Source organism: Salvelinus sp. IW2-2015, linkage group LG4q.1:29 (genome assembly GCF_002910315.2).
Source record: "Salvelinus sp. IW2-2015 linkage group LG4q.1:29, ASM291031v2, whole genome shotgun sequence".
NCBI lineage: Eukaryota > Metazoa > Chordata > Actinopteri > Salmoniformes > Salmonidae > Salvelinus > Salvelinus sp. IW2-2015.
The window spans coordinates 55,150,753-55,177,812 of NC_036842.1; the positions used below are offsets into that span (position 1 = coordinate 55,150,753).

At 41.3% G+C, this 27,060-nt stretch overlaps 1 protein-coding gene across 1 annotated transcript in view; it reads left to right on the forward strand.

Moving 5' to 3' along the window:
- Positions 1-27,060, forward strand: part of LOC111960957 (calcium-dependent secretion activator 2) — a 237,964-nt gene that overhangs the window by 116,232 nt on the left and 94,672 nt on the right. The window contains exons 9-12 of the mRNA XM_070442960.1: positions 11,778-11,844; positions 12,279-12,387; positions 14,374-14,571; positions 20,685-20,821. Of these exons, the coding sequence (XP_070299061.1) occupies positions 11,778-11,844; positions 12,279-12,387; positions 14,374-14,571; positions 20,685-20,821 (511 nt within the window). The remainder of the gene's footprint in view (positions 1-11,777; positions 11,845-12,278; positions 12,388-14,373; positions 14,572-20,684; positions 20,822-27,060) is intronic.

The window sequence follows — 27,060 nt, forward strand, 5'->3', positions numbered from 1 at the left end:
TCATGGTTTGCGTTTCCAACACGACAATAAATAAACTATGTCTAGTATGTCACACTTTTTGGTGTTTTGAAACAGATGTCTCTTTCCCGTCATCAATTGGCCACTGCACAGTTTGGATTGATTGATTGGTTGCTAGATTTTTATTTGTCGGAAAAAACAATACATATATACACAAAGATTTTTTAAAGGGATGGGAATTGCACAATAAAGTCGGGGACTTATGTCCATCGTGGTCCCTATTTTTTTAACATAAATACACATACAATTACATAAATACAGACACATTACAGAGATAGAGACGGAAAAATGCTCAACCTCCAGATGAGTATAAAGGTAGTTTTAAGTACAATTCTTACAAGCTTGTTTGGCTGGTAGCTTATTCTTTAGATGCCTGGGGCTGCTGGTGAACCATGATGTGCAGGCATAATCAAAGTGACACTGGACAAGCGCACTTGAGACTTTATGGTGTCTGTAGCTAGGTTTCCATTGAATTGACGACAGATTTTTGTGTGAATTTTCAAAAATCTTAATTAAAAACAATATACAATTTCAGAGTTTCCTTCAGTACAATTTGGCGCTGGACAACATGACAGTGAAGATTTTAATTTACCGGACATTTGAGAAATTTCAGATCCAACATGGCGCAGCCAGCGCCATCAATAAACAAGGGAAATTGGACATTTTATGTGTCCTTAAAAACAGCCTATAACAAATGACATAAACACTATTCCTTGTGTTTCGATGTGTAGAATATGCAAAACTTTATAGCCTATTTAAAATTTTTATTTCACCTTTATTTAACCAGGTAGGCCAGTTGAGAACAAGTTCTCATTTACAACTACGACCTGGCCAAGATAAAGCAAAGCAGTGCGACAAAAATAACAACACAGATTTACACATGGGATAAACAAACGTACAGTCAATAACACAATAGAGAAATCTGTACACGTTGTGTGCAAATGAAGTAAGGAGGTAAAGCAATAAATAGGCCAACAGTGGCGAAGTAATTCCAATTTAGAAATTTACACTGGAGTGAAATATGTGCAGATGAGGATGTGCAAGTAGAAATACTGGTGTGCAAAAGAGCAGAAAAACAAATATGCGGATGAGGTAGGTAGTTGGTTGGATGGGCTATTTACAGATGGGCTGTGTACAGCTGCAGCGATTGGTAAGCTGCTCTGACAGATGACACTTAAAGTTAGTGAGGGAGATACACAAGTCTTCAACTTCAGTGATTTTTGCAATTCATTCCAGTCATTGGCAGCAGAGAACTGGAAGGAAAGGCGGCCAAAGAGGAGATGGCTTTGGGGATGACCAGTGAAATATACCTGCTGGAGCGTGTGCTACGGGTGGGTGTTGCTATGGTGACCATTGAGCTGAGATAAGGCGGAGCTATACCTAGCAAAGACTTATAGATAACCTGGAGCCAGTGGGTTTGGCGATGAATATGTAGCAAGGATCAGCCAACGAGAGCATACAGGTCTCAGTGGTGGGTGGTATATGTGGCTTTGGTGACAAAACAGATGGCACTGTGATAGACTGCATCCATTTTGTGGAGGAGTGTTGGAGGCTAATTTGTAAATGGCATTGCCGAAGTCAAGGATCGGTAGGATAGTCAGTTTTACGAGGGTAAGTTTGGCAGCATGACAAAGCATGAAGGAGGCTGATTCTAGATCTAACTTTGGATTGGAGATGCTTAATGTGAGTCTGGAAGGAGAGTTTACAGTCTAGCCAGACACCTAGGTATTTATAGTTGTCGGGCGGGTGGGTGCGGGGCAGCGATCGGTTTAAGACCATGCATTTAGTTTTACTAGCATTTAAGAGCAGTTGAAGGCCACTGAAGGAGTGTTGTATGGCGTTGAAGCTCATCTGGAGGTTTGTTAACACAGTGTCCTAAGAAGGGCCAGATGTATACAGAATGGTGTCGTCTGCGTAGAGGTGGATTAGGGAATCACCCGCAGCAAGAGCGACGACATTGATATATACAGAGAAGAGAATCGGCCCGAGAATTGAACCCTGTGGCACCCCCATAGACACCGTCAGAGGTCCGGACAATATATTTTGTTCTGTTTAATTGTTTTTGGTGACTACATGATTCCATATGTGTTATTTCATAGTTTTGATATCCTCACTATTATTCTACAATGTAGAAAATAATAAAAATAAAGAAAAACCCTTGAATGAGTAGGTGTTCTAAAACTTTTGACTGGTTGTGTGTGTGTGTGTGTGTGTGTGTGTGTGTGTGTGTGTGTGTGTGTGTGTGTGTGTGTGTGTGTGGTGTGTGTGTGGTGTGTGTGTGTGTGTGTGTGTGTGTGTGTGTGTGTGTGTGTGTGTGTGTGTGTGTGTGTGTGTGTGTGTGTGTGTGTGTGTGTGTGTGTGTGGGTGTGTACAACCTACTCATTCAAGGGTTTTTCTTTATTTTGATTATTTTCTACATTGTAGAATAATAGTGAAGATATCAAAACTATGAAATAACACACATGGAATCATGGAGTCACCAAAAACAATTAAACAGAACAAAATATATTTTATAATTGAGATTCTTAAAAGTAGCCACCCCTGGCCTTGATGACAGCTTTGCACACTTGGCATTCTCTCAACCACCTTCATTAGGTAGTCACCTGGAATGTTTTTCCAACAGTCTTGAATGAGTTCCCACATATGCTGAGCACTTCTTGCCTGCTTTTCCTTTACTCTGCGGTCTAACTCATCCCAAACCATCTCAATTGGGTTGTGGTCGGGTGATTGTGGAGGCCAGGTCATCTGATTCAGCACTCCATCACTCTCCTTATTGGTCAAATAGCCCTTACACAGCCTGGAGGTGTGTTTTGGTTCATTGTCCTGAGACAAGGCCGAGTATAGCCCACAAAGATCTCCGCCACGGCACAACCCAAGGGGGGGTGCAAACCCAGACAGGAAGACCACGTCAGTGACTCAACCCACTCAAGTGACGCACCCCTCCTAAGGACGGCATGGAAGAGCACCAGTAAGCCAGTGACTCAGCCCATGTAATAGGGTTAGAGGCAGAGAATCCCAGTGGAGAGAGGGGAACCGGCTAGGCAGAGACAGTAAGGGCGGTTTGCTGCTCCAGTGCCTTTCCGTTCACCGTCACACTCCTGGGCCAGACTACACTCAATCATAGGACCTACTGAAGAGATGAGTCTTCAATAAAGACTTAAAGGTTGAGACCAAGTCTGCGTCTCTCACATGGGTAGGCAGACCATTCCATAAAAATGGAGCTCTATAGGAGAAAGCCCTGACTCCAGCTGTTTGCTTAGAAATTCTAGGGACAATTAGGAGACCTGCGTCTCGTGACCATAGCGTACGTGTAGGTATGTACGGCAGGACCAAATCGGAAAGATAGRTAGGAGCAAGCCCATGTAATGCTTGTAGGTTAGCAGTAAAACCTTGATATCAGCCCTTGCCTTAACAGGAAGCCAGTGTAGGGAGGCTAACACTGGAGTAATATGATCAAATGTTTTGGTTCTAGTCAGGATTCTAGCAGCCGTATTTAGCACTAACTGAAGTTTATTTAGTGCTTTATCCGGGTAGCCGGAAAGTAGAGCATTGCAGTAGTCTAACCTAGAAGTAACAAAAGCATGGATACATTTTTCTGCATCAATTTTGGACAGAAAATGTCTGATTTTTCAATGTTACGTAGATGGAAAAAAGCTGTCCTTGTAACAATCTTGATATGTTCGTCAAAAGAGAGATCAGGGTCCAGAGTAACGCCGAGGTCCTTCACAGTTTTATTTGAGACAACTGTACAACCATAATAATGCATTATGGTTTTAAGGAGGTAGCATTGAATTGGGTACAGTCATATCTAACTGACAGGAAACAGTCCACATATATCAATGGTTCATTTTCTTCCCCTCGTGTTAAACTGTGGAATACCGCAGGACAGCTGCCTTGGGCCACTTCTCTATTTAATATATACCAACGACCTTCCCTAAGCCTTAGCTGAAACTCAAGCTACTATATTTGCAGATGATACTACAATTTATGCAGCAAGACAATCGGTTCAACAGGTACAGCAAGCTTTACAAGGAGATTTGGAGAATTTTAGGGAGTGGGTTTGCCAAAACAAACTTGTTTTAAACACCAAGAAAACCAAAGTTATGTTGGTCTGTTCCACTAGGAAAAGGCCAAAACAGCATGGGATACAATTTAGTATGGGAGGAGTACAAATTGAAGAAGTGGCAGAAACCAAACTATTGGGAGTGCAGCTAGACAACTGCTTATCATGGTCGTCTCAAATAACTAATCTATGTAAAAAAAAATATTAAAACAGCATGCATAATCAGAAGGATAGCTAAATATTTACCAGGAAAATTATTCAGCAAATAACACAAGCATTAATTGAGAGTCAGGTGAACTACTGTTCTGTRGTCTGGGGAAATGCATCATCAAGTAAAGTTAGGAGGCTGCAGAATGTACAGAACAAAGCAGCAAGGATTGTTTTAAGGTGGAGATATGGTTCTTCTGTTGCAGTTATGCGCAATGTTCTTGGTTGGTCATCAATCGATAAGATAATTGAAAGATATTATTTTCTTATTTTATTTCATAATATACATCATTTAAAACGGCCAAGTTCTATTCACAACGGTATTCAGTTGGTAAGAGACAGACATTCCGTAAATACTAGGAATAGATTGTCCACCATCTATGCGTTGTCTAGACAGAAAAGAGAAATAGGCATAAGAACATTTCGATTTAGAGCAATAAAGAAATTGAATAAATTAACTGAGCAAACCAGAAACCTTTCAATATATAAATTATTTTAAAACGATTTAAATATAATACATAGAAATGTTGTGGGACTATAGTAGATGAAGAATCAATATTTTATTAGATTGACTATTTATTGGGTCATTATGTTAGTATATTATGTATGTTTGTAATAGTGTGTTATATGTGGAAATGTGTTTATAAATTGTATTTTAATGTTTAAGGACTCTTGGAAGATTAGTCCAAATGGGGACTAAAAGAGATCCAAATAAAATCAAGATTAATTGTCAGATTCAACAGAAGATCTCTTTGTTTCTTGGGACCTAGAACAAGCATCTCTGTTTTGTCCGAGTTTAAAAGTAGAACGTTTTCAGCCATCCACTTCCTTATGTCTGAAACACAGGCTTCTAGCGAGGGCAATTTTGGGGCTTCACCATGTTTCATTGAAATGTACAGCTGTGTGTCATCCTCATAGCAGTGAAAGTAAACATTATGTTTTCGAATGACATCCCCAAGAGGTAAAATATATAGTGAAAACAATAGTGCTCCTAAAATGGAACCTTGAGGAACACCAACATTTACAGTTGATTTGTCAGAGGACAAACCATTCACAGAGACAAACTGATATCTTTCCGACAGATAAGATCTAAACCAGGCCAGAACTTGTCCGTGTAGACCAATTTGGGTTTCCAGTCTCTCCAAAAGAATGTGGTGAACGATGGTGTCAAAGGCAGCACTAAGTTCTAGTAGCACGAGGACAGATGCAGAGCCTCGGTCTGACGCCGTTAAAAGGTCATTTACCACCTTCACAAGTGCAGTCTCAGTGCTATGATGGGGTCTAAAACCAGACTGAAGCATTTCGTATACATGTTTGTCTTCAGGAAGGCAGTGAGTTGCTGCGCAACAGCTTTTTCTAACATTTTTGAGAGGAATGGGAGATTCGATATAGGCCGATAGTTTTTTATATTTTAGGGTCAAGGTTTGGCTTTTTCAAGAGAGGCTTTATTACTGCCACTTTTACTGAGTTTGGTACACATCCGGTGGATAGAGAGCCGTTTATTATGTTCAACATAGGAGGGCCAAGCACAAGAAGCAGCTCTTTCAGTAGTTTAGTTGGAATATGGTCCAGTATGCAGCTTGAAGGTTTAGAGGCCATGATTATTTTCATCATTGTGTCAAGAGATTTAGTACTAAAACACTTAAATGTGTCTCCCTTAATCCTAGGTCCTGGCAGAGTTGTGCAGACTCAGGACAACTGAGCTTTGGAGGAATACGCAGATTTACAGAGGAATCCGTAATTTGCTTTCTAATAATCATGATCTTTTCCTTAAAGAAGTTCATGAATTTATTACTGCTGAATTGAAAGCCTTCCTCTCTTGGGGAATGATGCTTTTTAGTTTGCTTTGCGACAGTATCAAAAAGACATTTCGGATTGATCTTATATTCCTCAATTAGGTTGGAAAAATAGGATGATCGAGTAGCAGTGAGGGCTCTTCGATACTGCACGGTACTGTCTTTCCAAGCTTGTCAGAAGACTTCCAGTTTGGTGTGGCGCCATTTCCGTTCCAATTTTCTGGAAGCTTGCTTTAGAGCTCGGGTATTTTCTGTATACCAGGGAGATAGTTTTTTATGACAAATGTTTTTAGGGGTGCGACTGCATCTAGGGTATTGCGCAAGGTTAAATTGAGTTCCTCAGTTAGGTGGTAACTGATTTTTGTAGGCAGAGGGTAGGCAGAGGGAGTCTGGAAGGGCATCAAGGAATCTTTGGGTTGTCTGAGAATTTATAGCACGACTTTTGATGCTCCTTGTTTGGGGTCTGAGTGGGTCTGTGGACTTTTCCATGTGAATATTAAAGTCACCAAAAATTAGAACATTATCTGCTATGACTACAAGGTCCGATAGGAATTCAGGGAACTCAGTGAGGAACGCTGTATATGGCCCAGGAGGCCTGTAAACAGTAGCTATAATAAAGTGATTGAGTAGGCTTCATAGATTTCATGACTCGAAAATTTGCTATCGTAAATGTTAGCAACACCTCCGCCTTTGCGGGATGTGCGGGGGATATGGTCACTAATGTAACCAGGAGGTGAGGCCTCATTTAACACAGTAAATTCATCAGGCTTAAGCCATGTTTCAGTCAGGCCAATCACATCAAGATTATGATCAGTGATTAGTTCATTGACTCTAACTCCCTTGGAAGTGAGGGATCTAACATTAAGTAGCCCTATTTTGAGATGTGAGGTATCACGATCTCTTTCAATAATGGCAGGAATGGAGTAGGTCTTTATTCTAGTGAGATTGCTAAGGCGAACACCGCCATGTTTAGTTTTGCCCAACCTAGGTCGAGGCACAGACACGGTCTCAATGGGGATAGCTGAGCTGACTACACTCACTGTGCTAGTGGCTGACTCCACTAAGATGGCAGGCTGGCTAACAGCCTGCTGCCTGACCTGCACCCTATTTCATTGTGGAGCTAAGGGAGTTAGAGCCCTGTCTATGTTCGTAGATAAGATGAGAGCACCCCTCCAGCTAGGATGGATTCCGTCACTCCTCAACAGCCCAGGCTTGGTCCTGTTTGTGGGTGAGTCCCAGAAAGAGGGCCAATTATCTACAAATTCTATCTTTTGGGAGGGGCAGAAAACAGTTTTCAACCAGCGATTGAGTTGTGAGACTCTGCTGTATAGCTCATCACTCCCCCTTACTGGGAGGGGGCCAGAGACAATTACTCGATGCCGACACATCTTTCTCGCTGATTTACACGCTGAAGTTATGTTGTGCTTGGTGACCTCTGACTGTTTCATCCTAATATCGTTGGTGCCGACGTGGATAACAATATCCCTATACTCTCTACACTCGCCAGTTTTAGCCAGCACCATCTTCAGATTAGCCTTAACGTCGGTTGCCCTGCCCCCTGGTAAACAGTGTATGATCGCTGGATGATTCGTTTTAAGTCTAATACTGTGGGTAATGGAGTCGCCAATGACTAGGGTTTTCAATTTGTCATAGCTAATGGTGGGAGCCTTCGGCGTCTCAGACCCCGTAACGGGAGGAGTAGAGACCAGAGAAGGCTCGGCCTCAGACTCCGACTCGCTGCTTTATGGGGAGAACCGGTTGAAAGTTTCTGTCTGCTGAATGAGCGACACTGGTTGAGCATTCCTACAGCATTTCCCTCCAGAAGCCATGAGAAAGTTGTCTTGCTGCGGGGACCGTGCGAGGGGATTTATACTACTATCTGTACTTTCTGGTGGCACAGACACTGTTTCATCCTTTCCTACACTGAAATAACCCTTGCCTAACGATTGCGTGTGAAGCTGGGCTTACAACACAGCTATCTTCGCCGTAAGGCGATCGTTCTCCTGTATATTTTGAGTACAGCGACTGCAATTAGAAGGCATCATGTTAATGTTACTACTTAGCTTCGGCTGTTGGAGGTCTTGACGAATCATGTCCAGATAAAGCATCCGGAGTGAAAAAATTGAGTGAAGGAAAAACAAAAAATATAAACGGTAATTAAAAACCGTAAAGTTGTCAGGTAGCAAAGTAAGGTTAGCAACAAAACGCACAGCAGCACGTAAACAAGTCTGCAAGTTGTGACCGGAAAGGACAGCCTACAGCCTACTTTCTTTATTTCAAATTCAATTCAAGTTATGCTTCCTGTGGGGTGTGACCAATGCAATTCAAATTCCAAAATTCAATTGGAATTAAAGATCAATTCACAACTCAATTCAGAATTGACCACAACCCTGATATACAGTACATACATACACAGAGGAGCGCTTTCATGCTCGCTCTGTCTCCTCTCTCTTTCTCTCTACTCTTCACTTAAAACAAAGTTGTGATTTATGGTCATTCAGCCCATTTACTCTCTCTCCCTCTGTGTCTGCCTTCCTCCCCATCTCTGTCTACCTCCTTGCTCACCTCTCCTATCTATGTCTCTCGATCCCTCTCTCTTCATCCTCTCTCACACTCTTTCAATTCACTAAGTCGGAAAGAGTTAAGATCTCTTGCTCTCCTCTTCTCCCACCCCTCCCTTTTCTCAGTCCCTTGCATTCAGACACCCCCTCCTTTTTCTGCCTCTCTCTCTCTCTCTTCACCTCCTTTATTTCTCTTTGGGTACAAATGTGTGAGTGAATGGGCTCCATCCACTCTGGTCTTACTGTTGTTGTTCCTGTGTTTTTCTCCCCCCTCTCACTCTCAATTTAAATTATATTTAATTTGCTTTATTGGCATGACGTAACAATGTACATATTGTCAAAGCGCGTACTGTACATTGATACATTTACAATATTAACATAATTAAAATAATAATAATCCATATTGTCAATGGGACAATCAGTAACAACAATAATCAAGGGTAAAAATAACCATGCAGTCGGCAATAACAATGGCATAGAGGACATGTGCAGGTTGGTTGGTCTGTCAGACACTGTCCCTCATTTTATGGCAGGCAGCAATGTAGTGCGCTGCCAACCCACAGCTCCCTGCGTCTTCCCCCAACAGAACGGGTAGCCTATTTTCATCAGAGAGTCTTTGAAAACTTAAATAAGGGTTTCAAATTTGGGGAAATGACACATTTCTAATTGTTTTATATATATTTTAAAGTTTTGTCAGGAAATGCAGCTCTGTCTCAGGTTCTGCTGTGATTGCACAACCTTTCTTCTACAGAGAGCCAGGTTTTCCTGTATCTACCTTTCTCAATGGCAAACCTGTGCTCAGAAAAACCTTGACAAAGTACAGACTCTCAAAGGTTTTGATCAGTAACCATGTTCAAATAGTTTGCCATGGTGTACTGTTGATTTAGGGCCAGATAGCACTGCATTTTGCTTTGTTCTTGTTTGCCAATAAGTAATGTAGTTTTGTTTTGACTGTGTTGTAATTTGGTGCTCTGGTCCTGAGGCTTTAGTGTGTTAGTTAAACAGGTTTGTGAACTCAGCCCCAGGACCAGCTGGATGAGGGGATTCTTTTTTGTTTGTTGCTCAGCTCTTGTAGTTTTCCCCCAGACATGTAGAAGAATCTTACAAAATGTCTGTCTGTCTGTCTGTCTGTCTGTCTGTCTGTCTGTCTGTCTGTCTGTCTGTCTGTCTGTGTCTGTCTGTGTCTGTCTGTCGCAGTGGTCTAAGGCACTGCACCTCAGTGCTTGAGGCGTCACTACAGTCATTGTAAATAAGAATGTGTTCTTAACTGACTTGCCTAGTTAAATAAAGGTTCAATTTGAATAAAACAATCTCTACTGGTGTTAAGAGCCTTTTGAAGGGGGCCGAGGGGCTACTAATAATGACCGGAAGACAATGGAGTCAGGACAGACACCACCAGGGTGTATGTGCGTGTGTGTTTTTGGCTAAGGGGATTGTGTGGACATTGAGAAAGCTTGAGAATGTAAAACGTGCATAGTACTTCGCAACATCTAGGTGCAGTTCTAACAAATGTCCACACAGGTGCATTGTTACTCCAAAACTTGAAGTAGCTGCAGGGTTGATGTTGCAGCCTGTTTCTTTAGTTATTGTCCAGTTTTAGTCTTTTTCAATACCTATTTACTTACTTATCTGAATGTTCAAATAATTAATATACTGTCTTTAACATTTTAAACAATTGGGAAGATTGGTAGATGGTAACTATTAGGACAAATCTGAAAAAATGCTTGATTGAATACAATTTGACCTCACTTTAATTTATTTGTTTCTTTTTTATCTAGAGATCTCTGACCATTCTTGATAGAAAATACTGCCCTGTAAGCCCGTCTAGTTGCCTTGTTATCCCTTTTGATTATAACCTTCTTTTAATGTAAACTTAAACTCCTTTTGACAATGTCATTTCTGAAGATATTTTGTTTATCACTTATTATGTTTTATTTGGTTCACCCTAGCAATCTCCATCAATGGCTCTCTTTGCCCTGGTAAGCACTTGCTTTTCTCATACAAGTGACAGTTTAATCTACTGTGGCTGCTCTCTCTTTGTTGAGTTAATTTGATTAATTAAAAAATTGCCTAAGCGTTGCTTGAATATATGTAACTGCTGTTCTAATTTTGTATAGACTAGACCTACTAATGAAAACGTAAACGCGTGTACTTGGCTTTAGGAAGTGCATGATCAGCATGCATTGTATCAAGGACAGAAAATGTTCCTGCGGCCGCGTGTTTATTGGTCCGCACCTCTGGGGTCGCAAATGGGATCATGAGTGGCTGAAAGGTATTTGAGTAGGAACAGAAAATAATTCTCACAAGTGGATGATTACTTCTGCCACATGTTAACCCAACTCCCGGAGAATGGCCCAGACTTTCAGATCCGCATTCACGAGGGCTCCCAACCTGGACTGGAGGCCTTTTCGTAAAGGGCAGCCCCTCTCCTCGTTATAGTGTTTTCACAATCTATGGATTTCCCCCTTCCACTTTCCCATATCCCACACGTGTTATTCCCCATTGTTTGACTTCCCTGAATTGGCGATTTGATTATGGAGCTTCCAGATTTTAATCATTCGATTTCTGACAATGGTAAAGTTTTCCAAGGGAAGAGACTCAGAGAGAACATTTGCTTGGTTGTGTCATGGCCGTAATTATTATCAATCACGAGGCAATATGCTTCTACAATTTGCCCTATCACAGTTGGTATTTGCAATTCATAAATTAGGCCTACCCTTTGTCACAATATTTGCAGCATAAACCTCAATAAAATGTTGTAAACCTATAATTTCTCACTGTGCTGGTAATAATGTATTTTTTTATAAGAACATTTCTTATGTTCTCAGTGAATGATAAAATAGTCTATATTCTTGGAAATAATTTTGTAAAAGAGCTGCTCATTGACTCCACGATGACCCAAAAATGTAGCATATACTGGAGCTGTGTCTTGTTGTGTCATTTTTAGATGCAACTCGTGTTTTATAAATATTATATTACATTTATATTCAATTGAATTTGCTTTGGGTTAATAGTTCTTCAAATCTATAATCCCAACAGTGGTAAATGAGTTTGAGTTCCAGCGTCACGGTACTAAAACACAGTTAGCATTAGATGTTTCAATTAAGACTCTTGATCTTTCTGTATTTGTAGGTACCTTTATGCGTTGGGACAGAGAGTTTGGAAACGTTGGAAAAGAAGATATTTCGTTCTTGTCCAGGTAGGCTAAATGTCATGATTCATTGACACGTGTTTCATTGAGAACAATACAATATTTTAAGGTATACTCGCCAAATGTATAACTTCTAACAGATTGTTTCCTCCTAGTGGACTTTTCTTTGCACAGTGGTTTTTCTTGGTTGTGTTTTATACATTTTTGTTGACCCTCCTTTGCACTTCATACCTTTTGAGTCTTTTCACAAAATGTTTGAATCATGAAGCAACACATGTTGACCATGTAGAGAAATATGCAGCAATCTATAAAAGGGAGACGAAAAAAACGGTTGTGTAATGCAAAGATATTTTCTGGAAATTACAATCTCTTATACTATATCACCTGATTCCCATATTTAAAAAAACATAGCGTAATATTTGTTTTTACTAATTATAATGCCATTTTATACAGAGTGTGTGAACCCTTGATAACTGTTGCAGGTCAGCCAATACACCTTTGCAATGTGCAGCTATAGAGAGAAGAAGTCTGAGCCCCATGAACTGATGCAACTAGAAGGTTACACTGTGGACTACTCCGACCCCCAGCCTGGTACACACACACACACAGGTAACTCACTTCTTACAACACTCACACTAACGTTGTGTTAAGACACTATACCAGGGGTGTCAAAGTCAAATGGACGGAGGGCCAAATAAAAAATTTAGCTACAAGCCGAGGGCCGGACTGTTCGAATGTTCATTGAAAAAATTTTAAATGACGCATATAGTCTAGTGAACCTAATTGAACCTACTGAAAACCTAACAAATATATTCCAATATGATCAGATAAATAAAGCAATATTTTCTTATGCATCTGGGCGTCTCCCACAGAGTTTTCAGTTTGGTTTTTAATGCCTTCATTGTACTGTACTAATCAAGAGATGACATGATCCGCGAACCCTGCAGCTGCAAGTTCATTGCATTCAGAATGACTTTCGTAATGTCACAGAATCAGAAGGCCATTCACACAGAAACATTTCGTCTCGGAGTTGTGTTGTGTCTTTTCCCTTTGCTGTCCAGAACAAGATCAAATCTCCTTCACGAAGCTTCGAACATCTTTGAAGCACCTTTCCTGGCTTAGCTCGCACTCTGTGTGATAAGGAAAATCACCACTGCTCCGTTCTAACTCCGTCAGAAATGCCTTGAACTGGGGTGATTCAAACCTTTGGCTCTGATAAAGTTTAACTGTGGCGGTGATGATGCCTCATTACATGCTCCAATTCTTCAAAGGCCTTTAAAACCGCAAAGCGCTTTCCTGGTGTATGATAAATGACTAAGCTGTCAGCTCACCTGTCGCGTTTTTCCTCTTGCATCTTTTCGCGTATCTTCGGCCACAGTTCCGCTCGCTGTGTTCCACACATCGGCAGGTGCTCCGTCGGTTTTGTCAAACCCAACGAGTTTTTCCCGCAAGGCAGTCCCATCTCATTACACATCTTGACACTCCTCTTCATACAATATGCCCGTAGTTGGTGCATGCACCACCCAAAAATTAAGCGAGGGGGGCATTCGAGGACGGGGTAAAGCCAAAAACTCCTCTGTCACGCTTAGGCTGGAGTCCACTCCGCGGATGAAAATTGACAACTGGGCCAATGTCAGAAATGTCGTGCTCTCATCCACAGCCAAGGAATATGCAATGAAATCTTTTCCCTTTTTCACAAGCTGCTCTTTTAGATTGATGGACAACTGGTCTACTCTCTCGGCAATGGTGTTTCTGCTCAGACTCACATTTAAAAAGAGTTGCCTTTTTTCTGGGCAAACTTCGTCACAAACTTTAATCATGCAGTTTTTGATGAAATCCCCCTCCGTAAATGGCCGGGCTGATTTAGCGATCTCTTCTGCAAAATAAAACTGCCTTGACAGCAGCCTGGCCTTGTGATTTGGCTTTTTTTTGAACAGAGGCCTGTCGAGATTTGAGGCCTCGTTTTAATTCTTCTCTGCCTTTTGTAGCCTTTGTTCCATGTCTATTCTTGTTTATATGTCGCGTGTTTGTTTCTAAATGTCGTCTCAGATTATACTCTTTCAGTACCGACTAACATTTCTCCACACAGAAGACACACAGGTTTTCAGCTACCTCCGTGAACATATACTCCGACTCCCACTTGTTTGAAACCCCCGGTTCTCAGTGTCCACCTTCCGTTTTGCCATTTTTGATGGGTATCTGAAAGTTAATTTTACTGTGATGCTGACGACTGCTGTGCCAATAAATATTGAAATGAAGCAGCCTACTGCTCGGTGCGTCACCGTTGCATTGTGGGAAATGTAGTATTGGTGCGTGTAAAAGATCTGCGGGCTGCCGGCTTGCTGCGGTCTGCGGGCCGGTTCTAATAATAAATCAAGATCATCCCAGGGGCCGTAAAAAACCTTCTCGCGGGCCGGATGTGGCCCGCGGGCCTTGACTCTGACATATGTGCACTATACCATACCTTATCTATCCATCCATCTTGTCTCTTCTGTTATGACCATCTGCACCACATACCTCGTCTCTCTCTCTCTCTCTCTCTCTCTCTCTCTCTCTCTCTCTCTCTCTCTCTCTCAGGTCTCCAGGGTGGTCGAGTGTTCTTCAATGCGGTCAAGGAGGGTGACCTGGTCGTGTTTGCCAATGATGACGAGCAGGACCGGATGCTGTGGGTTCAGGCCATGTACCGCGCTACAGGCCAATCATACAAACCAATTCCACCCACCCAGAACTGCAGAGCAGGGAACTCCCAGCCATTCGCACCAATCTCACTGCTCAGTAGGTTCACTTCAACAGCATTTATTCCTTTATTCTTGAAAAATAAGATCATATAAATGGTCATTTGGCTGACATTTTTTACTTACAATTAAACGAATGTTCAGTTTACAGTTGACACCAAAATTATTGACACCCTTGCAAGATTCAGTATTTCATCTAAAATATGTTGAAATTGAATGTTCACACATTTGATTGATTGAACTGCACAGGACCATCCAATATTAAAATGAATTTGGTTGGAGGCAAGTTATCTGGTTTACTGTGTAATTTATCTCTCCTGTGGTAAGTTGCAGGTGTACACAGGGTAAAAATAGCCATTCAACCAGTTTTGAAAAGAGAAAACGGGACATTCTGCTCCATTGCACTCCATTGTAAAGTTCAAGGCTGATAATATATTTGACCGCATACAGGTCTTCAAATTGAATCAAACCCACAACTGTAGCAAGTCCCAAGGTCCAACCAACTGAGACATCGGTATTGTGCGCTCACCTTGTGTATAAGCATCACCAAAATAAGATTGCGGTGATGTGAAACATTTCCTTTTTTTTTTTTTTTTTTTTTTTACATCAATTGTTCACAGAAAGAAAATAAATAAAGGCAATGAGTGACTGAACAAATTCAAACAGATGAATGTCTAACCCACTCACTTGACTGGAGAGGAGATGAGAGTCTATGACAAGGCAAAGTGTTCAGTGCTGTAGCCAGAGATAGGACATTGATCGACTGAGCGCTCGCTGGAACACACACGCCAGCGTGGGGCTGATTGAGACCGTTAGCATGAGGATGTCGAGCCGCTGTGTGTGTGTGGCAACACACTTTTCTCCCATCAGCTGAGAGAAAGAGAGATAGAGAGAGAGTGTGGTTTCTGACACCAGAATCATTTTGATAATTAAAATGCACGTACGTTCGTGGGGTTTATTGAGTCTGTTCTGTATTTTTATACTGTCATTTTTTTTCTCTCTTTTTGTCAGCATTACGCTATGGAATTTGAAGGGCTCTTTGAAATAGCTCTTCAGCTGGGAACAATCAGAAGTGCTAAGTGTTGTTATGATTGTGTGTGTGCGTGTACATGTGTGTGTGCAGTCCTCTCTAATGATGGTGTCTCAGAGCTCATGTCTCTCCACGCACCCTGGAAGAATTTTCCTGTAGTGTGAATTAAAGGTTAAAAAACGAGCTAATAATCACACACACACAGTAAAATTACACTGTATACCAGTCTTCCTTGTCATCTTCGCACTCCTTCTCTCAGACACACACACACACACACAAACCTACACACACACACAGCATAGGTGTTTTGCAACGTGGGTGTTTGTTGAAGGTCAGCGTTATCCTCAAGGAGATTTGAGCCCATTAGAGAATGCCAGGTTTCTACACCATTAATAATATCCTTGCGTTGCCTTGAAATGCTGCATTTGAGCATTAGTTTCAGTAAATGAACACTCTAAGACACTGTAGTAAACATGTTTTTGTTTAGCTGGCCTTCAATCATTCACTCATCGTTTGCGTGAAACAACACCATTTTAATATGTATAGTCAGACGTTATTGACCGGGATTTAATGTTGTATGGAGATGTTATCGGTATATATGTTTTCGTCATAAAAAGGCCATGCTGACCATATAGATATAGTATAAGATCAGTTAAAAAGTGTTCGACCACTTTTGTTGTATGCATGAAGGTAGTTTTAACGGATTGTCATTTACAATAATGTATTGTGAACTTAGAAGAGAAGTCGCTCTTGACTCGCATATCTTTTCCCTTCCGTGATTCACTGATTTGTGACACATTCATCATGCTGATCTCTGTCAAGGTTCTTGTCAGTTTCTGTTTTGAAAAGCAAGTGTTTGAAGTTTAGGACTAAAGTCCAACCTGTCTCATAGTTTTAGCCTTTCTCATATTTTAATTGACAGCCAAGTCTACCAGGACAGCTGAGACCTCTGAGCAGAGTTCTACTTAAGGTGTCTGTGTGTGTGTGTGTGTGCATGTGTGGCAAGGAGCGATGCTGAGACTCCGATAACCTGTCCATCCGCATCTGTCACTCCCCTCAGTTCCCATGCCGGGCTCGCTCGAACAAATCAAATCACTCCGCCTGGTATACCTGAGATGTTAGCGCTCGGTGTCTCTCTTCGCCCACGTTGATAACCTGTCATCATCGTATCTGCCACCTCACTGGGAGACATGCCACATGGATATGACTGCTGCCGTGACAACGCTGATGGGGCTTCAAAGAGAGGGATATGAAGAGAATGAGCGCCAACCCCCTGCACCTCCCCCTGTATCCATATTCTCTTCCCTAGTACCACACCAGGCGTAAGGGATATACTCCTTCAGCTACAATTCAATAACTCCAGAGACACACATAAGTTTTTCTTTGTAACACACACACATCACAGTACATACCCCCTTCAACCTGTCTAGCCACATTCACCCAACACACACGCCAACATACCCCATTCATCCACATACCCCCCCACACACACACATTATACACACACTCTAACTGACCCGACTCCAACACTCCCTGTCTAGACACACACACACACACAACATATAGACACACAGACACAAACACATATTCTAACATCCTCATCTACAGATAATACTGTAGCTGGAAGTTAAAGATGACACGGATCAATAGGATTTCTCCTAGTGTCTGGATACATTAACATCCCCCCTCCCCTCATCTACAGATAATACTGTAGCTGGAAGTTAAAGATGACACGGATCAATAGGATTTCTCCTAGTGNGTCTGGATACATTAACATCCCCCCTCCCCTCATCTACAGATAATACTGTAGCTGGAAGTTAAAGATGACACGGATCAATAGGATTTCTCCTAGTGACTGGATAAATTAACATCACGCCTCCTCCTGCTGCCCCTAAATCAATAGTGTCTCTCCCTCCCCGTCTCATCATCAGCTTTAATCTATATCCCTTTGTCTTGTGTTCTTTAGAATCTTCTTGTTCCTCCCTTTCTCCACGCCTTAAACCAAATTACATTAAGGACACTCCGCATTTAGGGTAACAAATGTAAAATGACCTACATCAGAATTAAAGAAAAAGGGGGCCAAAGGGCAGGAGTACAGAAAAAGCAAGTGAAAGAAAGAAGGAAAGAAAAGGGAGAGCTTCGATTCCGAGTTGATTGTGGGGATTGCACTTCTGCTGCCTTTTTTTTTACAAAAGCGACAGAGGAGGGTGGAGGGGGAGACGCAAATGTCTGAGAGAGCGCTTGCAGGCAAAGCACGGGGCTTTTCTCCATTCATACAAGAGTGGTGGACGAGACAGAAATGGCAGCGTTAATAAAAAGCTATCACTATTGCTTGTCTCGGGTGTGAAGCCGCGGGCATTGGAGGCGTGGGGGCAAAGATTATTTTCTCTACAGCCTTGGTCTTTTGTGGGACCATGTGTCATGTGAAGAAAAGTCGGTCCCAAATGTATTTCTACAATATGGAAAAAGAGAGAGTGTTAGGCTTTTCATGGGGGTTGCTCGTTCTGCTCGACACCAGCCATTAACTGGGACGAGTCTGAAAGGACTGGAAGTGAACCTGGGCACATACAGGGCTGTCGTATCTGCCCTCATCCTCTCTTTATCTCTTTCACCTTCTCCTTTTTTCCTTTCAGTGTTTTTTCCTTATTTCTTTCTGTGACCTGGCATCATTGCTTCTAGCTGTTTATGGATGGTACAGTTGAAGTCGGAAGTTTACATACACCTTAGCCAAATACATTAAAACTCAGTTTTTCACAATTCCTGACATTTTAATCCTAGTAAAAATTCCCTGTCTTAGGTCAGTTAGTATCACCACTTTATTTTAAGAATGTGAAATGTCAGAATAATAGTAGAGAGAATGATTTATTTCCGTTTTAATTTCTTTCATCACATTCCCAGTGGGTCAGAAGTTACATACACTCAATTAGTATTTGGTAGCATTGCCTTTAGTGTTTCACTTGGGTCAAACATTTGGGTAGCCGTCACAAGCTTCCCACAATAAGTTTGTTGAATTTTGGCCCATTCCTCCTGACAGAGCTGGTGTAACTGAGTCAGGTTTGTAGGCTCCTTGCTCGCACACGCTTTTTCAGTTCTGCCCACAAATGTTCTATATGATGGAGGTCAGAGCTTTGTGACGGCCACTCCAATTCTTGATTTTGTTCTCCTTATGCCATTTTGCCACAACTTGGAAGTATACATGGAGTCATTGTCCATTTGGAATACCATTTGAGACCAAGTTTTAACTTCCTGACTGATGTCTTGGATGTTGCTCCAATATATCCACATCATTTTCCTGCCTCATGATGCCTATTTGTGACGTGCACCAGTCCCTCCTGCAGTAAAGTACTCCTCAACATGATGCTGCACCCCTGTGCTTCACAGTTGGGATGGTGTTCTTTGGCTTGCAAGCCTCCCCTTTTTCCCCAAAACATAAGATGGCCATTATGGCAGTTCTAACAGTTCTATTTTTGTTTCATCAGTCCAGAGACATTTCTCCAAAAGTACGATCTTTCTCCCCATGTGCAGTTGCAAACCGTAGTTTGGCTTTCTTTAAGGTGGTTTTGGAACAGTGGCTTCTTCCTTGCTGAGCGGCCTTTCAGGTTATGTCAATATAGGACTCGTTTTAACTGTGGATATAGATACTTTTTGTACCTGTTTCCTCCAGCATCTCACAGGTCCTTTGCTGTTGTTCTGGGATTGATTTGCACTTTTCGCACCAAAGTACGTCTAGGAGACGAACATGTCTCCTTCCTGAGCGGTATGACGGCTGCATGGTCCCATGGTGTTATACTTGCATACTATTGTTTGTACAGATGAACGTGGTACCTTCAGGCATTTGGAAATTGCTCCCAAGGATGAACCAGACTGTGGAGGTCTACCATTTCTTCTGAGGCTTGGCTGATTTCTTTTGATTTTCCATTATATCAAGCAAAGAGGCACTGAGTTTGAAGGTAGGCCTTGAAATACATCACAGGTAACACTCTAATTGACTCAAATTATGTCAATTCAGCCTATCAGAAGCTTCTAAAGCCATGACATAATTTTCTGGAATTTTCCAAGCTGTTTAAAGGCACAGTCAACTTAGTGTATGTACACTTCTGACCCACTGGAATTGTGATACAGTGAATTATAAGTGAAATAATCTGTCTGTAAACAATTGTTGGAAAAATTACTTGTGTCATGCACAAAGTAGATGTCCTAACCGACTTGCCAAAACTATAGTTTGTTAACAGGAAATTTGTGGAGTGGTTGAAAAACAAGTTTTAATGACTCCAACCTAAGTGTATATAAACTTCTGAATTCAACTGTATGTGGGTTGATGTGTTCTTTTCAACGATGTTTTCTCCCTTCCCTGTCCATTCACTGACTCTTTGTGTGACATTGAAAATATCCAGCCTTAGAGACAGACAATGAGATGTAGGACACAAACACACAAAAACACATACACAGGCTCTATGTAGGAACAGTCATTAGGAAGGTCCACTGAAAAGGTGACCCTTAAGTTTCATGTTCAGGGCTTTTCCACCACTGACCAAATTACTTACCTTTTTTCAAGTGGTGCTTTACCAAGACTAAGTATATCAGTGTTGTGACGAGACGCGTTACATGCTTGTGTTTGTGTCACTGTTTTTCCTCACATACTCCCGCTTGTTGCAAGAGTTTCTGTCAGTTTCTCATATTTACAGCTGAAATTTGGAAACTGGATTTCACAGAGTATCTCAAGCCAATGGAGGTGGGAACTAATAACCAAAGCAGCGAAAACTGATGATGCCAATGCAGTCGAATAGAGTTCCCTCCTTTTTACACTCCCGTTTCACGGTTGTACTCAAAGGTGTGAATTGCTGTGAGCAGATGTTCCATCATTCTGTCTGCCTGTATGCTGGGATTTGATTTGAACAGGAGGAGTCTGTGCTGTCGGGGCTTGCAAAGTTGCGCTCCATTGTTCAGTAAAATGATCTATTTTCATTGATGGAGATGCAGGATGGAATGGATTTTTTTGGTCAACCGTTTCTCTATAGCTCTTATACTCATTCGGCATCTTACCCTCTCTGTCTGCTTTTACTCTCTCTCTTTCACTCACACTCTCGCTCACTCTCTTTTTTCTCTCTCTCCTGCTCTCTCAGGTCTGGATTGCTCTCAGAGGCAGGGCGTAGAGGAGTTGATCTCTGCGGTGCCCTGTCGGTTCGACCACGCCGCCTTATTCCCTTTTCTGCAGAAACAGACCCTACAGCACCGGATGAATGACTCCTTCTCCTGCCTGGTGAGAGAAAGAGAGAGAGGGGCAGAGTAAGATTGTCCTTAATTGATAGTTTTTTTTTGTCTATATGCCAGACATTTCTGAAAAAAAGTAGACAGGCCTCCAATTTTGGGAGGGGGAGAGAGAGTGGGAGAGAAAGCCTCTGCTCGGCCTTGCTTTAGGACTCTGCGTGCAGCAAGAATCTCATGCCTCGGGGTTTTGGGAACTCTCACACTCAATGAAGGGGGATAAACGGTACTAATCAATACTTCCCAAATAGAAACATGACCCCCACAGACAACTGCTGGGCCTATTCAGTGGAAAGGAAGCCAAAAGCCATGCATGGCACAGAGAAGGGGGGGGTGTACTTGGCCATATGTGCGCTAGTGGTCAATTCCCTTTCAATTTCAGGAATTCAGCTATACGCAGATTTTGAATGTGAAATGTAATAGTGTAAATAGGCCATCTTTCAGATTCAAAATCAGATCCAATCCCTTTATATACTGCTATTGAGTTGAGATTAAAAAGAGTTTATGAGCATATGGTCCAACTAACGATTCCTCATTCAAATCAGACTAATGAGGGATGAGCTCCCTCCATACTGACACCTGTGCCTCTTTTATTTTCCTACCTGACTCATAAGGACTTCCCTTTATCTTCCACGAGAAGATAGTATTTAGACTTATATAGTCAACCTCAACCACCCTGTGTCTTTGCCATGTGAATGCCTTTGTTATTGACGAGGGCTTTGTGTATCAACTTGTAGTCCCCGTTGTTACCACATTCAGAATGACTTCTGTTAAGAAGTAGGGTTAGCCCTTTTGATGGTAAATCTGATTTGGGTTGTCAGAAGGTTGTGGTACTTATTGAGTTTTCCATATGCCCAGGATGTTGTTGGTTTTATTTGAAGTAAAATAGAATCCTACTGTACATCAACACTTTGATACAATCAAACAGTGTGGCTGCTATGTCCTGTCATCGAACAGCAGATGAACCAAGCAGAATCTTGGACTATAGCCAACCTGGAGTATATGCACACATGTAGGTCTTTAGAAAAAAGTCTGGATGGGTGTCAAGACATAAAATAATCCTGTGGTCAAGCTTTAACATAGGATCATATACTAACCACTAAACTGGATATTATGTGAAAAACTACAGTACCAGTCAAAAGTTTGGACACACCTACTCATTCCAGGGTTTTTCTTTATTTGTTACAACTTTCTACATTGTAGAATAATGGTGAAGACATCAAAACAATGAAATAACACATATGGAATCATGTAGTAACCAAAAAAGTGTTAAACAAATCAAGATATATTTTAGATTCTTCAAAGTAGACACCCTTTGCCTTGATAACACCTGCATACTCTTGGCATTCTCTCAATCAGCTTCATGGGGTAGTCAATTAACAGGTGTGCCTTGTTCCAAGTTAATTTGTGGAATTTCTTTCCTTCTTAATGCATTTGAGCCAATCAGTTGTGTTGTGACAAAGTAGGGGTGGTATACAGAAGATTGCCATATTTGGTAAAAGACCAAGTCCGTATTATGGCAAGATCAGCTCAAATCAGCAAAGAGAAATGACAGTCCATCGTTACTTTAAGACATGAAGGGCAGTCAATACGGAACATTTCAAAAACTTTGAAAGTTTCTTCAGTGCAGTCTCAAAAACCATAAAGCGCTATGTTGAAACTGGCTCTCATGAGGACCGCCACAGGAATGGAAGACCCAGAGTTACCTCTGCTGCAGACCATAAGTTCATTAGTGTTACCAGCCTCAGAAATTGCAGCCCAAATAAAACGCTTCATAGAGTTTAAGTAACAGACACATCTCAACATCCACTGTTCAGAGGAGACTGTGAATCAGGCCTTCATGGTCAAATTGCTGCAAAGAAACCAGTACTAAAGGACACTAATAAGAAGAAGAGACTTGCTTGGTCTGATAAGTCTAAATTTTAGATTTTTGGTTCCAACCGCCGTGTCTTTGTGAGACACAGAGTAGGTGAACGGATTATATCTGCATGTGTGGTTCTCACCATGAAGCATGCAGGAGGAGGTGTGATGGTGTGGGGGTGTGTTGCTGGTGACACTGTGATTTATTTAGAATTCAAGGCACACTTAACCAGCATGGCTACCCCAGCATTCTGCAGCGATACGCCATCCCATCTTGTTTGCGCTTAGTTGGATTATAATTTGTTTTTCAACAGGACAATGACCCAACACACCTCCAGTGTGTAAGGGGTGTGTAAGGGCTATTTGACCAAGAGCGAGAGTGATGGAGTGCTGCATCAGATGACCTGGCCTCCACAATCACCCAACCTCAACCCAGTTGAGATGGTTTAGGATGAATTGGACTGCTGAGTGAAGGAAAAGCAGCCAACAAGTGCTCAGCATATGTGGGAACCCCTTCAAGACTGTTGGAAAAGCATTCCAGGTGAAGCTGGTTGAGAGAATGCCAAGAGTGTGCAAAGCTGTCATCAATGCAAAGGGTCGCTACTTTGAAGAATCTCAAATATAAAATATATTTGATTTGTTTAACACTTTTTTTGGCTACTACATGATTCCATATGTGTTATTTCATAGTTTTGATGTCTTCACTATTATTCTACAATGTAGAAAACAGTCAAAATAAAGAAAAACCCTGGAATGAGTAGGTGAGTCCAAACTTTTGACTGGTACTGTATAACACGCGTTTTCTCGTCTGTGTGTTTGTATACATGTAAAGGCCACTCTTGAAAAGTGAGTCATGTTAAAAAGGTTAAGGTTGAGGCTTGTGACACCACACACACACACACACACACACACACACACATGCATGAAGACTCTCTAATACACATATACTAAGATTCTTCCTCATCAGTGTGAAAGTGTTGCCAAACTAGTAGGTGGAATGGCCAGTTATGCTGAAACCAAATTATTATTCAGACACACACACGCACACGCACCCTCCTCTCACCACGATAAACCTCCTCCTTAGCCCTAGCAAAGCAATTACGATCATTTTAATTAGAAATATCACAGCTGACGAATAGCTCTTAATTGCTTTGCGCTAGTCACATGAAAGAGAATACACTTGAATGAGGCCTTGAGAACAATGCTCAGAAAACAATTTGCTCTGTCAAAACCTCTGTTTGACAGAGCATATTGTGCCTTCAGAAAGTATGACTTATTACACATTTTGTTCTTACAGCCTGAATTCCAAATTGATTAAATTGTTTTTTCCCCTCACCCATCTACACACAGTACTCCATAATTACAAAGTGAAAATATGTTTTTAGACATTTTAGCAAATGTATTCACACCCCTGAGTCAATACATGTTAGATTCACCTTTGGCATTGATTACAGCTGTGAGTCTTTCTGGGTAAGTCTCTATGAGCTTTGCACACCTGGATTTTACCATATTTGCCCAATTTATCATTTTGAAAATGTTTCAAGATCTAACAAATTGGTTGAGGATCATTGCTAGACAACCATTTTCAAGTCTTGACATAGTTTTCCAATCAGATTTAATGTGAAAATCCAGCCAAAACCTCTAATTTACAGTGTTAACGCTGATATGTGAGAACAATATTTTTAGTGAACAAATGTTTAATTTTGGCATTATAATAAGGTTGGTAGCAACATGGAAAACCATAGTAGAAATCTGTTACAGCTCAAGTCAACATCAAAATCCACAATGCAATGCTCTCTCTATAGGCTGGCTAGCAAACGTAGCTATCACAATAATACCGAAGACAATTTTAACATGTAACGTAGATAGTTAGTGCATTTTGCTTAGGCAATTTTACAGCTATCAATTTAGGGTTGTTGTCCTTGTTGGAAGGTGAACCTTCGCTCCAGTCAGGCCAAATCGTTCAATCTTGGTTTTATCAGACAAGAGAATCTTGTTTGTCATGGTTTGAAAGTCCTTTAGGTGTCTTTTGGCAAATTCCAAGCGGGCTGTCATGTGCATTTTACTGAGGAGTGGCTTCTGTCTGGCCACTCTACCATAAAGGCTTGATTGGTAGAGTGCTGCAGAGATGGTTGTCGTTCTGGAAGGTTCTCCCATCTCCGTAGAGGAGCTCTGTCAGAGTGACCATCAGGTTCTTGGTCACATCCCTGATCAAGGCCCTTCCCCAGATCTGTGCCTTGACACAATCCTGTCTCAGAGCTCTACGGATAATTCCTTCGACCTCATGGCTTGGTTTTTTCTCTGACATACACTGTCAACTGTGGGACCTTATATAGACAGGTGTGTGCCTTTGCAAATCATATCCAATCAATTAAATTTACTACAGGTGGACTCTAATCAAGCTGTAGACACATCTCAAGGATGATCAATGGAAACAGGATGCACCTGAGCTCACCTGAGCTCATAGCAAAGGGTCTTAGTACCTACAGTTGAGGTTGGAAGTTTACATACACCTTAGCCAAATACATTTAAACTCCGTTTTTCACAATTCCTGACATTGAATCCAAGTAAAAATTCCCTGTCTTAGGTCAGTTAGGATCACCACTTTATTTTAAGAATGTGAAATGTCAGAATAATAGTAGAGATAATTATTTATTTCAGCTTCTTTTTCTTTCATCACATTCCCAGTGGGTCAGAAGTTTACATACACTCAATTAGTATTTGGTAGCATTGCCTGTAAATTGTTTAACTTGGGTCAAATGTTTCGGGTTGCCTTCCACAAGCTTCCCACAATAAGTTTGTTGAATTTTGGCCCATTCCTCCTGACAGAGCTGGTGTAACTGAGTCAGGTTTGTAGGCCTCCTTGCTCACACACGCTTTTTCAGTTCTGCCCACAAATTTTCTATAGGATTGAGGTCAGGTCTTTGTGATGGCCACTCCAATACTTTGAATTTGTTGTCCTTAAGCCATTTTGACACAACTTTGGAAGTATGCTTGGCGTCATGACGGCTGCATGGTCCCATGGTGTTTATACTTCATCTGTACAGATGTTTGTACAGATGAACGTGGTACCTTAAGGCATTTGGAAATTGCTCCCAAGGATGAATTTGTGGTCTACAAATTATTTTTATCTGAGGTCTTGGCTGATTTATTTTGATTTTCCCATGATATCAAGCAAAGAGGCACTGAGTTTGAAGGTAGGCCTTGAAATACATCCACAGGTACACCTCCAATTAACTCAAATGATGTCAATTAGCCTATCAGAAGCTTCTAAAGCCATGACATAATTTCTGGAATTTTCCAAGCTGTTGGAAAAAGTCTGAAAAAAGTCTGGTTCATCCTTGGGAGCAATTTCCAAACGCCTGAAGGTACCACGTTCATCTGTACAAACAATGCTTTCAGTCAATTTAGTGTATGTAACTTCTGACCCACTGGAATTGTGATACAGTGAAATAATCTGTCTGTAAACAGTTGTTGGAAAAATACCAAAACTATAGTTTGTTCACAAGAAATGTGTGGAGTGGTTGAAAAATTAGTTTTAATGACTCCAACCTAAGTGTATGTAAACTTCTGACATCAACTGTATGTAAATAAGGGATTTCTGTTTTTCTAAAAACCTATTTTCGCTTTGTATTTATGGGGTATTGTGTGTAGATTGATTTGGAGAATTAAAAAAAACACATCTTTAGAATGAGGGTGTAACGTAACAATATGTGGAAAAAGTCAAGGGGTCTGTATACTTTCCGAATACACCATATACACTGACTTTGAGAAGGGATTGAGTGACGATTAGCTTAGCAAACCGCGTGACGCGGCATGACAACATGAACGCGATTGGTCGACATTCTGCTGGGTGGGGCGTTATACGCTCCTTCATTCATTGGATTCATATCTCCTTTCTATAATATCTTTGGCAACGGCACCATGTAATGCACTCTGGACTAAAGAGAAAAATGTCCTAGACCCTCCGTTAAATTACACATTTCTCGAGGTCAGAATATTGCAAAAATATTATTAATGGCTTTCAAGAGAAGACATCCTCCCGAGTTATGACATCGGCCAGTATTGAAATCTGACATGTATGATAGACAATTTCGTGATCTAAAATGTATTTTCCTATTAACTTCCAGTGTAGTGAGAGTGACTTACCGTCCAGATTTCTGCCTGCTTAAACGGCAAGAAACTCAGATACTCCTGAAAACATTAAATGACCCAGGGAATCGATAGAACATCACTCAGAGATGCACAAAAAAATAACATTCAAAATAGGTGAAAATAGGTGTCCTTTAAGTCAAAATTGTAACTCGGCCACTCAGGAACATTCACTGTCTTCTTGGTAAGCAACTCTAGTGTAGATTTGGCTTTGTGTTTTGG